The 15,301-nt window shown below is 45.1% G+C and overlaps 1 protein-coding gene across 1 annotated transcript in view; it reads left to right on the top strand.

The window, feature by feature from the left end:
• Nucleotides 1–245: 245 nt before the first annotated feature.
• The window catches only part of LOC122939990 (general transcription factor IIE subunit 1-like), a 43,622-nt gene continuing 28,566 nt past the window's right edge, over nt 246–15,301 (top strand). Inside the window, exon 1 of the mRNA XM_044296299.1 lies at nt 246–693. Within this exon, the coding sequence (XP_044152234.1) occupies nt 246–693 (448 nt within the window). The remainder of the gene's footprint in view (nt 694–15,301) is intronic.

Below are 15,301 nucleotides of genomic sequence, written 5' to 3'. Positions count from 1 at the left end.
GCTTTTGACAGAAGAACCATCTGGGAATTTAGCCTGAAGATAATACACAGCAGACTGGCCAATGTTCCATTGCTCACATATGAAATCAGAAAAGTCACTCTGTTCATCTTGCTGATTTCCCATGGTACTTCACACTGCATGTTATATAGAGAATCCTCTACATCAAGCCATACGCCATCATTGCACTGTATAACCCTGTGTCCTCTCTGTTGTGGTTATAGGCAGTTGATGCCTGTCCTTTCACAATGGGAAATGAAGACGCGATGACAGAGGTCCCCGCCGCACTGAAACGACTGGCCAAGTACATGGTTCGTGGATTTTTCGGACTAGAGCATTCATTGACCCTTGATGTGCTCATCAGGTATCCTTGTGTCAAGGAGGATGACATTGCTATGCTCCTCAAGTTTGAAAAGAAGCAGCTGCGAGGAATCCTCAACACCTTGAAGGCTGATAAATTCATCAAGTGTCGCATTCGTGTAGAAACTGGTTCCAATGGAAAGAGTACCAAACATAACTATTATTACATCAACTACAAATTGCTAGTAGATGTGGTCAAGTATAAACTGGATCATGTTCGGCGCAAGATTGAGTCGGATGAGAGAGAATCCACCACGAGGGCTTCCTTTAAGTGTCCTGGGTGTCTCAGCACCTACTCTGACCTGGAGGTGAACCAGCTGTTTGACCCAGTTACAGGTATTTGTCTTATTTGCACTGGTAGTTTGCAATTTTTTATTTTTTTTTAAAGACCATTGGGGTACAGCAACACGTAGAGTAAGGCTGGGTTCACACCTGAGCGTATCCGATAAGCGCTGTTTACAGGCGTTTTTATCGGGCGTATTTTGGGGCGTTTTTGTATTTGGAAACGTGAGTTCTTGCTATTGACCACAGAGGCGTACGCGCAACAATACACCCCAAAGAAGCTCCTGTACTTCTTGGGGCGTAGGGCGTTTTACAGCGCATTCGTACGCGCTGTAAAACGCTCAGGTGAGAACCATGCCCATAGGGAATCATTGGTTTTTGCCTGTTGAGCGTTTTACAGCGCGTAGGAACGCGCTGTAAAACGCGCAGGTGTGAACCCAGCCTATGTGGTGCAGAATTGCAGATTTAAAATCTGCAGAATTTATATTGGCAGCAAAGCAGACAACTGAAAAAACACTGGGCCTTTCCACAAGAGGTCATAAGAGTGCCCCCCCCCCTCCAGCTGCCCTATAAGAAGATTTTGAGGCTACTTTTGGGTAGTATACTGAACCTCTTAGTGAGACATCATTGACTGCTAGACATGCCTCTACAATGCACTCAGACATTCTGTCCAAATGACAGACTGAGATTGAGAAGATGCGAATCCGTGAGAGAAGTAGGATGCTTGTTTTGATGAATTCAACTTTAATTTCTTGATACATAGTTTTAGTAATAGAAGTGTCAATAAGTCTTTAAATCAGTCCTCTTATACAGGGAATACAACAAAGTCCACAAGTCATCAACATGGCCGCCACTGTTGTCAGAGACATCAATAACTGGATATAAGGATGCTCCATTTCCCGAACCATCCTTCAAGCCAATTAAACAAAACATCATCTATCCCTGCGTTTTCCACCAATTCCTCAGGCGGGGATGTGAGTGCTTCCAATGCTTTGGTAATGCTGCCATCAGGAGCTGTATTATTGGGAATAAAAGTACAACAGAAAGTACCAAACATTTTACAGACACCTCCTCTCTCAGCTAGTAACATATCTAGGACCATCCTGTTCTGCCATCAGAGACGTAGGCCCCAGTTGGTCTGCTATGCCCTTCATAGCATCTCTTGTATGATTAACAAACCTTTGGTGATTATAATAGATATAATTAATCCAGTCGACATTCTTATTTACTGTTGCCCACCAAATGATTTCAGGTTCAAACCCTGCTGCAATCTGATTTCGGGCCTTGAACTCATTTGGCACCCCCCGAGGTACCCCTATTTCATCAATATATATCTTGGAGTCTAAGGATCCCCCTAGGAAGTGATCTCTTATAGCGATATACAGTATATGGCTTTCAGGACTTTTCCTCACCTTCTCAAACTCCGTGGCTGAAAATAAATGGAAGAGCATAAGGAGCTGAGCCAAAGTACAGCTTCCCTGCCATATAGCGGGGAGCCTAGGCCGCAGCTTCCTATCTCCACATGGCCGCCAAATATCAGTCCTGGCGCTTGTCTGGTTAATAAACCAGCTGGAGGAATAATTCTTATTGTCGTAATCAATCCTTATGGTTCTTTCGCAGTATTCTTTAGTAAGGTTCCCTAATTTCTGACCTGGTCTCGTGAGGCAAGTGTAGTTACCTGGGTAGGCAACCACTAAAGAAGGAACTTCGTCTCTCCCCACAGGTGGATACAGTAAAGAGTGTCTGACATAAACTATCATCTGGATTATGTGAGGCATTATATAAAGACAATATGCACCTTCTGGGCTTTCCTTATCTGATAGCCTGAATGGTATAGTACCTAGATGTGGTCTAGCCTTAGCACAAGCTGTACAGTCAGTTCTATTATTCTGTATCGCAGTGTATCTCATCCAGGTTAGGCTGAGTTCACACCAGCCAGCCGTAGGTCAGCCGCATCGGATCGCGGACCCATTCACTTTAATGGGTCCGCGATCTGCCAGTTCCGCAAAAAGATAGGACATGTTCTATCTTTTTGCGGAACGGAAGCACGGGACGCAACCCGATGGAGGCACTCCTTAGTGCTTCCGAGGGGTCCCGTTCCGTGCGGCCGTTCCGCAATTCTGGATTTGCAGACCCATTGAAGTGAATGGGTCCGCATCCGTGATGTGGAATGCACACGGAACTGTGGCCGTGTATTGCGGCTCGCAATACGGCCACGGATCACACACGTTCGTGTGAACTAGGCCTGAACCATTCATTTTTATCACTATATCCTGTTTCTAATGCACGTTTATCCTCATAGGCTAAATTGGATAAGCATCGTACTCCTGGGCTAGATTCTTTATCAGGATTGCTAATCTCTTTCGTCCCAGAGGAGGTGTCGTCATTTTTTAAGGCTTTTAATACCAATTTCCCCAAGGGATCGGTTCCAGGGATGTATGCTCCCATCACATGTGCTCCCATATCTATCTCCCCAGGGTCCTTTTATAGTTATTATAGGATTACATTCATATTAGTTACACCCTGGGGGAACTGAACCTTTTACTATGGTCATTCTATAAAACAAATTGCGACCCTACCTTATTTTATTTTGGGCTATGTATGGTGCATACCCCCCAGCTTACTCCTGTGTTCCATCCTACAAATCCCCATTTCTCACAATTTGATCCAAATCCTGTTGTTGCTTCAGTGACACAGATATATTTATCAGCCCGCTGTAGCGGTTCCTGTCTATCGTCAGGACAAATGGCAACCCTAAAATAGTCTATTTCTATGACAAGCGGCTTTCTAGTTATATCTGCAGTCACTAGGTACGGGTACGGGTTGATAATGTTCTGTATTTGTTGTGATGCCAATTGCAGCATGCGCAGGGTACTATCACAGGGCCCTTCCAAGGTGTTATAACGCACGTCCCAGATTAGGAATGCCAGAGTGGTGTAATGGCCTATAGTGTCAACGGTGTCGCCTACCTGGGTACGGCTGGACTCCTGGCTCCTGGCTCACTTGCAATAAATGTGAGTGTAGTGATAGTAGCAGTAATAGAGGAATTTTGCACCAGAAAAAATGTCCAGACCTTTAGATGAAGTTCAAACATTTCTTTACTGAAGATAACTTGTAACCAAGCAGTATACAGCTTTGGTCTCTGGTCCCAGCAGGTTTTGGCAATAATTGGCAGGAATAAATGCTTCTGCTTGATATGTGGGGAGCTTGAAGGATAGGACGTCTGCTTGATAGCTCTGTAACTGTGGCAGAAATTAATCTTCTGCACTTATCTGGAACCTTCTGCTGTATGGGGACAGACTAGCTGAGGCGGGATGGCTTCTCCTAGGACTCTGGACTTACTCACAGATTCTCAGGGGATGCTTTCTTCCTGGAGCTCTGGAGATTGTCTGCTTCTTTTCATACAGCTGAGGCTGAAGGGGCTCAGACTGGGAATATGATCAGGTCTCAGCCGAGACAAGATCCTTGCTGTCTTCCCTATGCAGGGGATCTCCTCACACATACACATTACCCCTAGCAGGTGTTTGTTGTAGTAGTAAATTAAACTTTTGACCTGTAGCTGCGCGTTTTGCTGCTAGGTCAGCTTTTTAATTTCCCTTTGAAGTAGGGTCATCTTTCTTTGTGTGTGCTGCATATTTACATATAGCTATACTTTCTGGTAATTGAATAGCTTCTAGAAGTTTTAGTATAAGTTGTTTATTTGTGATCTCTTTACCTGCCGAGGTAATCATTCCTCTGTTTTTCCATTTGTTGTGCAAACACATGTGTAGTTGAAAATGCATACTGACTATCTGTATATACAGATGTAGTATCGCTTGCTCTCATAATTTTCGCATATCGCTACTTGCTAAGCGCGAGTTCTCCTACTTCGCTCTGAACTGTAACTGCAATACACAACAAGGCCAATAGATGGCAGTGTTAACCTAAAGTACATAATGACTTACACTACAATACACCTGCTTGGCTTGTATTGTGCAATGTTCAATCAATAGCCGACTTCATGTAAAATGCAAATACCATACTAGCATCCCTAAATCCTAAAAATGAACAGAATAACCATATAAACAAATTACTACACCTGCTTTCTGTGCAATACAATCTCGTCTTATATGGGACTAAAGTATTAGGTGGCAATAACTAGATTTAGTGATATGTATGGTATTTGTATTTTAATTAAAGTGACATTTGCGGTTTTTATAGGAAGTCGGCCATTGATTTAACACGTGCTCCGATTAGTTAGTCTCTGCAGACTAACCAATTTGAGCGCTTTAGTGTACAAAAAAGCTGGCATGTTTGTCACTGTGCACCCATTCATATAATGACCCCTCAGTGGCCACCAAATAAAAAAAATATATATAATTTCCCTACTGGTTTAATGCGGTAATACCAATCACTATTAGGGCTCATGCACACGACAATTTTGTGTTCAGTATACTGGTCGTGTTTTTTGTTTTGTTTTTGTTTTTTTTGTTCAGTATGCGGTACATATACTGAACCATTCATTTCAATGGTTCAGCAATAAAAACTGCAGCAATAAAAAGTGGTTCAGCAATAAAAAGTGTCTCCATGTCCATGTGCATTTCGTTTCGGTATTTCCGTACTGTGAAAAGATAAAACATGTCCTATTCTTGTCCGCTAATCATGTTGCTTGGCTCCATTCAAGTCACTGAGTCTGCAAAAAAAAAGGAACACGTACAGAAATGCATCCGTATGTCTTCCGTATCCGTTCCGTTTTTGTGGAACCATCTATTGGAAATTTTATGCCCAGCCCAATTTTTTTCTATGTAGTAATTACTGTACACTGTATAAGCTATACGGAAAAACTAAACGGAAACGGAAAAATTGATCCGTTAAAAAACGGCCCGCAAAACACTGAAATAAACATACGGTCGTGTGCATGAGCCCTTATGCCGTATTAATACGGCATGATATTAATAATCATAAATGGTAAAAATATCTTGGAGCTACGGTATAACATAGATCTACTGTATACTAAACAGATTGCAGACTCGCAAGTGTAACTGGCAAAGCCTATTATCCTGTAAGTGTGCAATATTCTAAATCCTATAGTGACTTCTGCACTGAGCAGAGGAATAGCAATCACTATTGTGCCGTATTAAATACGTAGATGAATGTTATTATCCATAATCTTGCTAGCAAAAAAGGAATCGATAAGGTATGTGGATTTAAATGAACTAAAATAATACTTCTGTTGATTTATGCAGCTGCTTAGTAGAACAAATATCCAATAATCTCTGTAAGCGCAAATTCAACCAATCAAAAGTATGCCGTTAGGTTTGAATCTCCTAGATTTAGAGTACTGTATCTGCACAGACACAGCTGATCCCTTCTATTACGGTATAGCAGTCTCTTGTATACAGGGCCAGTGCAAGGATTTTTGCCGCCAGCCATACACTCACTGCCAGCCGGCCAGCCATACACTCACTGCCAGCCATACACTCACTGCCAGCCGGCCAGCCATACACTCACTGCCAGCCGGCCAGCCATACACTCACTGCCAGCCGGCCAGCCATACACTCACTGCCAGCCGGCCAGCCATACACTCACTGCCAGCCGGCCAGCCATACACTCACTGCCAGCCGGCCAGCCATACACTCACTGCCAGCCGGCCAGCCATACACTCACTGCCAGCCGGCCAGCCATACACTCACTGCCAGCCGGCCAGCCATACACTCACTGCCAGCCGGCCAGCCATACACTCACTGCCAGCCGGCCAGCCATACACTCACTGCCAGCCGGCCAGCCATACACTCACTGCCAGCCGGCCAGCCATACACTCACTGCCAGCCGGCCAGCCATACACTCACTGCCAGCCGGCCAGCCATACACTCACTGCCAGCCGGCCAGCCATACACTCACTGCCAGCCGGCCAGCCATACACTCCCTGCCAGCCGGCCAGCCATACACTCACTGCCAGCCGGCCAGCCATACACTCACTGCCAGCCGGCCAGCCATACACTCACTGCCAGCCGGCCAGCCAGCCAGCCATACACTCACTGACAGCCAGCCAGCCAGCCAGCCATACACACACTCACTCACTGCCAGCCAGCCAGCCATACACACACTCACTCACTGCCAGCCAGCCAGCCATACACACACTCACTCACTGCCAGCCAGCCAGCCATACACACACTCACTCACTGCCAGCCAGCCAGCCATACACACACTCACTCACTGCCAGCCAGCCAGCCATACACTCACTCAGTCAAACACTCACCTCCCTGGGGTCCAGTGTGGTGCAGCTCCTCAGTCCCCCAGCGCGCCGTTTAGTATGGCGGGGCCGGAATGACGTCCTATTCCGGCATCGGAGAGGGCGGGCGAGGGAGGAGTGGGGAACTGCTAGAACAACCTCCCTTGCCGCCCGCCTCCTCTCCTCCGGTAATTTACTGGCAGAGCAGACACCTGCCATCAGGGTAAGCAGATGCCTGCTCTGCCATATTTAAGAAGGACCTCCACCTCCTGGCCCTCCTGTAACTGCGCTGGGGGCGGCTCAAGAGCCGCTCTCCCCGTCGGCCAGGGCCCTAGGCAAACGCCTAGTTTGTCTATATATGGTTGCGCCGGCCCTGCTTGTATAAATGAAGTACTCCTTTTGTTGATTATGCAGCATGTAGATGTGGTCCCTTCAGCAGATGCAAGTGCAGGAGTTCATCTGTTCTTACTCATGTCATTGACACAAGCGCCCCTACGAGTCCAGGGGTAGCCCCCATGACCCCCCTACAAAAAGGTTAACACTGTTTTTGATGTTAAGTTCACATTTATAATAAAATAAATATATTATTAATATAATATTGCACACTTACAATAGATCAACAGCCCATTAGTTCAACATTCCTCTCTATTTATTCATATATTTACATGAGCCATCCAAATTCATTCACCACTCATTTTCCATTCCATACCATACGATTACCCACTTTTAAAGCCCTTGCATTTTACCATATCATTTCCTTGCTACAAACCAGCACCAATAAGGCCATTTACCTTTCCCCCCACATCAAACATCAGCGACCTGATACTTTAATTTCATCAAATTCTCATCCTTCCTATATTTATCTCTATCCCATTTTCCTAATACCAGTTTCATTTATCTACATCAGCCACCCTATTTCATCACCATCCGCTATTCACAGCAACAGTCACCATCCATCCATATAGTTAATTCACTATCCTTCCCCAATGCATCTACTGTATATATCAACAGTCCATCAATTCATCACTCTTCTCCCCTTCACCGCAATATCACTTCTCCATGTCATGCTCCAATACAACCTTACATCAGTAAGCTAACATCACAACAAGCTCTTCTCTTATAACCAGGCATCAGCGATCTGACACCTGCCTGAATTCTAAATATAAATTATATATACACAGTCAGGTCCATAAATATTGGGACATCAACACAATTCTAACATTTTGGCTCTATACACCACCACAATGGATTCGAAATGAAACTAACACGATGTGCTTTACCTGCAGACTGTCAGCTTTAATTTGAGGGCATTTACATCCAAATAGATGAACGGCGTAGGAATTACAACAGTTTGAATATGTGCCTCAAACTTGTTAAAGGACCAAAAGTAATGGGACCGAATAATAATCATAAATCAAACTTTCACTTTTTAATACTTGCTTGCAAATCCTTTGCAGTCAGTTACAGCCTGAAGTCTGGAACGCATAGACATCACCAGACGCTGGGTTTCATCCCTGGTGATGCTCTGCCAGGCCTCTACTGCTACTGTCTTCAGTTCCTGCTTGTTCTTGGGGCATTTTCCCTTCAGTTTTGTCTTCAGCAAGTGAAAGGCATGCTCAATCGGATTCAGGTCAGGTGATTGACTTGGCCATTGCATAACATTCCACTTCTTTCCCTTAAAAAACTTTGGTTGCTTTTGCAGTATGCTTTGGGTAAGTGGTGCCCAACCATTTCTCATCTGAGGGCCACACTAGACATGGTATAAATTTTGCTGGCCGGAACCAGGTAGCTTTGCCAGAAAGAAATGCAAACACTGTGAGGGGGCACGTGCGAGCATTACTACTGTGAAGAGGCAAATATCTGGGCATTTTTCTGTGAAGGGGGCACATTTGAGCATTACCCTTGTGAAGGGGGCACATCCAGCACTTCCATTATATTAGGTTTTTTTTTCTCCTCAGGTAACTGAGCAGAACAACATAAATACAGGGCCAAAGAGGTGAGTATTTATGTGGGGGACCATTACTGATCTGAATAACAGCAGACAATTATAGCCAAGAGATAAAGTCCAGTCCAATATGGCAGATCTTCCCTGCACTTGGCACTCCACACTGTACCACATCAGTGTGATGTGTGTGGTTAAGGTCATGATCAGGAGAATGGAGCGGTATGAGTAACATTTAAGGTTTATGGATGCTGTTAGATTTAATGAAGCCATGAGACAGAATGTTGTTGGAGAGGGAATGTGTTACTTAGGTCCATTATAGGGTTATGAATATATTATGAAAGGAGCCAGGATTAAATCAAACCTTTAATAATTATTGAGATGGGGCTGATCTTTTCTGGACCAGTGCTGCTATTGCTTCTCTTTCGCCTAATTTGAATGGCACAAACTGTTTCTGAACAAACTTGGATGCTTCTGTCCGTGGCTGCGGTGCGTGGAAGGAGACACTGTTACCTGGTAACTTCGGCGTCATTGGCTGCTCTGCTTGCTTCCAGGATCTTATCTCAGCCTGGAGTGGCATTATCTTCCTTTTTCAGGTCACAGCATGTTTTGCTGAGCACCAAATTGGGCTATGGTTGCCAGGGTCCTTGCGCAGCGCGCCCGTCACTCCTTGCTGGAAGCCGGCCCCTCCTCCTGTAGGAGCTGTATCTCTCCAGCACCCAACCAAAATAACCAATAACAAAGCTTCTCGCTGTGAGGAGCTTTGCTATTGGTTATTTTAAGCACAGACAACATCGCTGCGCTGCCTGTGCCCTTCACAGCGGGCACTGCGCTAATGAATGTGAGGGAAAGGTCTAAGGTGTATCGGTATACCTTTAAGACTTTTTACAGGGAGTAAAATCGCGACCTCTGCTGCACGGGCCACATGACACAGCTTCGCGGGCTGGATGTGGCCTGCGGGCCGTAGGTTGGGCATCACTGCTTTGGGTCATTCTGCACTGTGAAGCGCCGTCTAATGAGTTCTGAAGCATTTGGCTGAATATGAGCAGATAATATTGCCCGAAACACTTCAGAATTCATCCTGCTGTTTTTGTCAGCAGTCACATCATAAATAAATACAAGAGAACCAGTTCCATTGGCAGCCATACATGCCCACGCCATGAGACTACCACCACCATGCTTCACTGATGAGGTGGTATGCTTAGGATCATGAGCAGTTCCTTTCCTTCTCCATACTCTTCTCTTCCCATCACTCTGGTCTCATCTGTCCATAGGATGTTGTTCCAGAACTGTGAAGGCTTTTTTAAATGTCGTTTGGCAAACTCTAATCTGGCCTTCCTGTTTTTGAGGCTCCCCAATGATTTACATCTTGTGGTAAACCCTCTGTATTCACTCTGGTAAAGTCTTCTCTTGATTGTTGACTTTGACACACATACACCTACCTCCTGGAGAGTGTTCTTGATCTGGCCAACTGTTGTGAAGGGTGTTTTCTTCACCAGGGAAAGAATTCTTCGGTCATCCACCACAGTTTTCCATGGTCTTCCGGGTCTTTTGGTGTTTCTGAGCTCACCGATGAGTTCCTTCTTTTTAAGAATGTTCCAAGCAGTTGTTTTGGCCACGCCTAATGTTTTTACTAATCTCTCATATTTTTTTTTTTTCAGCCTAATGATGGCTTCCTTCACTGTTAGTGACAGCTCTTTGGCTCTCATCTTGAGAGTTAACAGATTCCAAATGCAAATAGCACACTTGAAATGAACCCTAGACCTTTTATCTGCTCATTGTAATTGGGATAATGAGGAAATAACACACACCTGGCCATGGAACAGCTGAGAAGCCAATTGTCCCATTTCTTTGGTTTCTTAACAAGTGGGAGGCACATATGCAAACTGTTGTAATTCCTACACTGTTCACCTGATTTGGAGGTAAATGCCCTCAAATTAAAGCTGACAGTCTGCAGTTAAAGCACATCTTGTTCATTTCATTTCAAATCCATTGTGGTGGTGTATAGAGCCAAAAATGTTACAATTGTGTCGCTGTCCCAATATTTATCGACCTGACTGTGTGTGTGTGTGTGTGTGTGTGTGTGTGTGTGTGTATATACAGTCGTGGTCAGAAGTTTTGAGAATAACACAAATATTTTCACAAAGTTTGCTGCTAAACTGCTTTTAGATCTTTGTTTCAGTTGTTTCTGTGATGTAGTGAAATATAATTACACGCACTTCATACGTTTCAAAGGCTTTTATCGACAATTACATGACCTTTATGAAAGAGTCAGTATTTGCAGTGTTGGCCCTTCTTTTTCAGGACCTCTGCAATTCGATTGGGCTCTCAATCCACTTCTAGCCCAATTCCTGACTGATAGCAACCCATTCTTTCAAAACGACTTCTTGGAGTTTGTCAGAATTAGTGGGTTTTTGTTTGTTCACCCGCCTCTTGAGGATTGACCACAAGTTCTCAATGGGATTAAGATCCGGGGAGGCCATGGACCCAAAATGTCAACGTTTTGGTCCCCGAGCCACTTGGTTATCACTTTTGCCTTATGGCACGGTGCTCCATCGTGCTGGAAAATGCATTGTTCTTCACCAAACTATTGTTGGAAGAAGTTGCTGTTGGAGGGTGTTTTGGTACCATTCTTTATTCATGGCTGTGTTTTTGGGCAAAATTGTGAGTAGTGATATGCGATGTTCGGTCCGCCCCCTATACATAATCATTGAGTAAACTTTGACCCTGTACCTCAGTCAGCAGACACGTTCCAGCCAATCAGCAGCAGACCCTCCCACCTCCTGGACAGCATCCATTTTAGATTCATTCGGAAGCTGCATTCTCAGTGAGAGGAGGGACAGTGTAGCTGATCTAATGGGGAAAGCGTTAGCTAGGGCATTGTTCTGTGTCCACAGACTCATCTACTGTAAGGACAGCACCCCAAAAAGCCCTTTTCAGGGCTGGTACATCAGTGTGCTTTTTATTTTACACACACCTTCTCATTCAAAGAGTTTTCTTTATTTTCATGACTATGAAAATTGTAGATTCACACTGAAGGCATCAAAACTATGAATTAACACATGTGGAATTATATACATAACAAAAAAGTGTGAAACAACTGAAAATAATATAACATATAATAGGTTCTTCTAAGTAGCCACCTTTTGCTTTGATTACTGCTTTGCACACTCTTGGTATTCGCTTGTTGAGCTTCAAGAGGTAGTCACCTGAAATGGTCTTCCAACAGTCTTGAAGGAGTTCCCAGAGATGCTTAGCACTTGTTGGCCCTTTTGCCTTCACTCTGCGGTCCAGCTCACCCCAAACCATCTCGATTGGGTTCAGGTCCGGTGACTGTGGAGGCCAGGTCATTTGGCGCAGCACCCCATCACTCTCCTTCATGGTCAAATAGCCCTTACACAGCATGGAGGTGTGTTTGGGGTCATTGTCCTGTTGAAAAATAAATGATGGTCCAACCAAACGCAAACCAGATGGAATAGCATGGAGCTGCAAGATGCTGTGGTAGCCATGCTGGTTCAGTATGCCTTCAATTTTGAATAAATCCCCAACAGTGTCACCAGCAAAGCACCCCCACACCATCACACCTCCTCCATGCTTTACGGTGGGAACCGGGCATGTACAGTCCATCCGTTCACCTTTTCTGCGTCGCACAAAGACACGGTAGTTGGAACCAAAGATCTCAAATTTGGACTCATCAGACCAAAGTACAGATTTCCACTGGTCTAATGTCCATTCCTTGTGTTCTTTAGCCCAAACAAGTCTCTTCTGCTTGTTGCCTGTCCTTAGCAGTGGTTTCCTAGCAGATATTCTACCATGAAGGCCTGATTCACACAGTCTCCTCTTAACAGTTGTTCTAGAGATGTGTCTGCTGCTAGAACTCTGTGTGGCATTGACCTGGTCTCTAATCTGAGCTGCTGTTAACCTGCGATTTCTGAGGCTGGTGACTCGGATGAACTTATCCTCCACAGCAGAGGTGACTCTTGGTCTTCCTTTCCTGGGGCGGTCCGCATGTGAGCCAGTTTGTAGCGCTTTTTGTGACTGCACTTGGGGACACTTTAAACGTTTTCCCAATTTTTCGGACTGACTGACCTTCATTTCTTAAAGTAATGATGGCCACAGTTTTTTTTTTTCTTTACTTAGCTATTTTTTTCTTGCCATAATACAAATTCTATAACAGTCTATTCAGTAGAACTATCAGCTGTGTATCCACCTGACTTCTCCACAACACAACTGATGGTCCCAACCCCATTTATAAGGCAAGAAATCCCACTTATTAAACCTGACGGGGCACACCTGTGAAGTGAAAACCATTTCAGGTGACTACCTCTTGAAGCTCATCAAGAGAATGCCAAGAGTGTACAAAGCAGTAATCAAAGCAAAAGGTGGCTACTTTGAAGAACCTAGAATATGACATATTTTCAGTTGTTTCACACTTTTTTGTTATGTATATAATTCCACATGTGTTAATTCATAGTTTTGATGCCTTCAGTGTGATTCTACAATTGTCATAGTCGTGAAAATAAAGAAAACTCTTTGAATGAGAAGGTGTGTCCAAACTTTTGGTCTGTACTGTATGTGTATGTGTGTGTGTGTGTGTGTGTGTGTGTGTGTGTATATATATATATATATAATATATAAATATTTTGCAGTTGCCTGGCTGCCCGTGTGTGAGAGGCTGCAGGCTCAGTCAGACAGTACTTTGTGCACACCATTCATACAGGGCGTCACAGACAATACCTTGCAGATAAAAAAATTATAATTCTATTTAATATTTTTCTGTGATATAATCCCAGTTGCAAGCCAGTGTGTGTCTGGCCCACAGACTGTACTGTGGCCACTGGCTAGGCCTCCACTCATACCGTTACAGGGTGTGAGTCACAAATACCTTGCAATTAAAAAAAAATTCTATTTAATATTTTTCAGTTGCAAGCCTGTGTGTGTCAGGCCCACACAGACTGTACTGTGCCCACTGCCCACCACTTATATAGGGTGGCACAGTACCTGGCACGCATAGTACAACTTATCTAAAAAAAAAAAAATGACAGGCAGGGCCGTCATGGTGCTGTGATTTCCACTGGCCCTGGAATAATGCCCAGTGTTCAGAGGCCACGTACCCTGAACCCAAAAAATTCAGAGAAAATAGTTGACTGGCTTACACAGGGCACCCAATCTTCAACAGCTTCCGCTAAGAATCCTGACTCATCATCCTCCTCCAGCTCCGCTTTGGTCACCTGCTCTCAAGTTACCACTCTCCCACCCGCCGCCATCACCACCACCACTACCACAGCCGCTTCACTTGATCCCTCAGAGGAGTTATTTACACATCAGTTGGATGAAATTAGTGATGCGCAACCATTATTGCCAGAGGATGTAGATAACAGGGATATGTCTCAGTCAGGCAGCATTACACACATGGACGTACAGTGTAATGATGATGATGTTGTACCCGCTGCTGCTTCCTTTGCTGAGGTGTCAGATACAAGTGAAGTGGTTGATGACGAGGTGTCCGTGGGTGCCTGCTCGAAGAGAAGAAGAGGGGGAAAGTTCAGAAGGGGAGACAGAGAGAAGGCGGAGACGAGTTGGAAGCAGGGGGAGGTCGTCGCAAGGAGCTAGTGGCACAGTCAGACAGCATGTATCGGCACCCGGGGTCAGCCAGACGGCACGCCAATCAACGCATGCTGTTGCCACCACCAGAATGCCGTCATTGCAAAGCTCAGCAGTGTGGAATTTTTTTTGTGTGTCTGCCTCTGACAACAGCGATGCCATTTGCAACCTGTGCCAAAAGAAACTGGGTCGTGGGAAATCCAACACCCACCTAGGTACAACTGCTTTGCGAAGGCACATGATGGCACATCACAAACGCCTATGGGATCAACACATGATGACGAGTAGAAGCAGCACACAAGCTCAAAGCCACCATCCTCCTCCTGGTCCAGCATCTTCAGCCACGTCAACCACTGCTGTCCTCCTTGCCCCCTCTCATCCACCTGCCATTCCGCCTCTCACCTTCAGCAGTTCCATCTCATCTGCCCACAGTCAGGTGTCTGTTAAGGAAATGTTTGAGCATAACAAGCCAATGTCACAGTCACCCCCTTGCCCGGCGTCTGACAGCTGGCTTGACGGAACTCTTAGCCCGCCAGCTTTTACCATACCAGCTGGTGGAGTCTGAGGCCTTCAAAAAATTTGTCGCTATTGGGACACCACAGTGGAAGGTACCCAAACCTCTACTCTGTGATTGAAAAGGAAGTCATGGCATCTCTGGCATACAGTGTTGGGGCAAGGGTCCATCTGACCACTGATAACTGGTCTGCAAAGCACGGTCAGGGCAGGTATATTACCTACACTGCGCATTGGGTCAACCTGCTGACGGCCGCCGAGCATGGATTACGTGGCTCTGCAGCTGAGTTGGTGACACCGCCACGACTTGCAGGCAGGCCTACTGCCACCTCCTCCTACTCCATCCTCTTCCATAACCTCCTCGGCTAAATCCTCTTCTGCTGCGGCGTCTG

The sequence above is a fragment of the Bufo gargarizans genome, chromosome 1, assembly GCF_014858855.1.
Source record: "Bufo gargarizans isolate SCDJY-AF-19 chromosome 1, ASM1485885v1, whole genome shotgun sequence".
Taxonomy (NCBI): Eukaryota; Metazoa; Chordata; class Amphibia; order Anura; family Bufonidae; genus Bufo; species Bufo gargarizans.
This window is presented reverse-complemented; position numbering and strand designations above follow the sequence as displayed.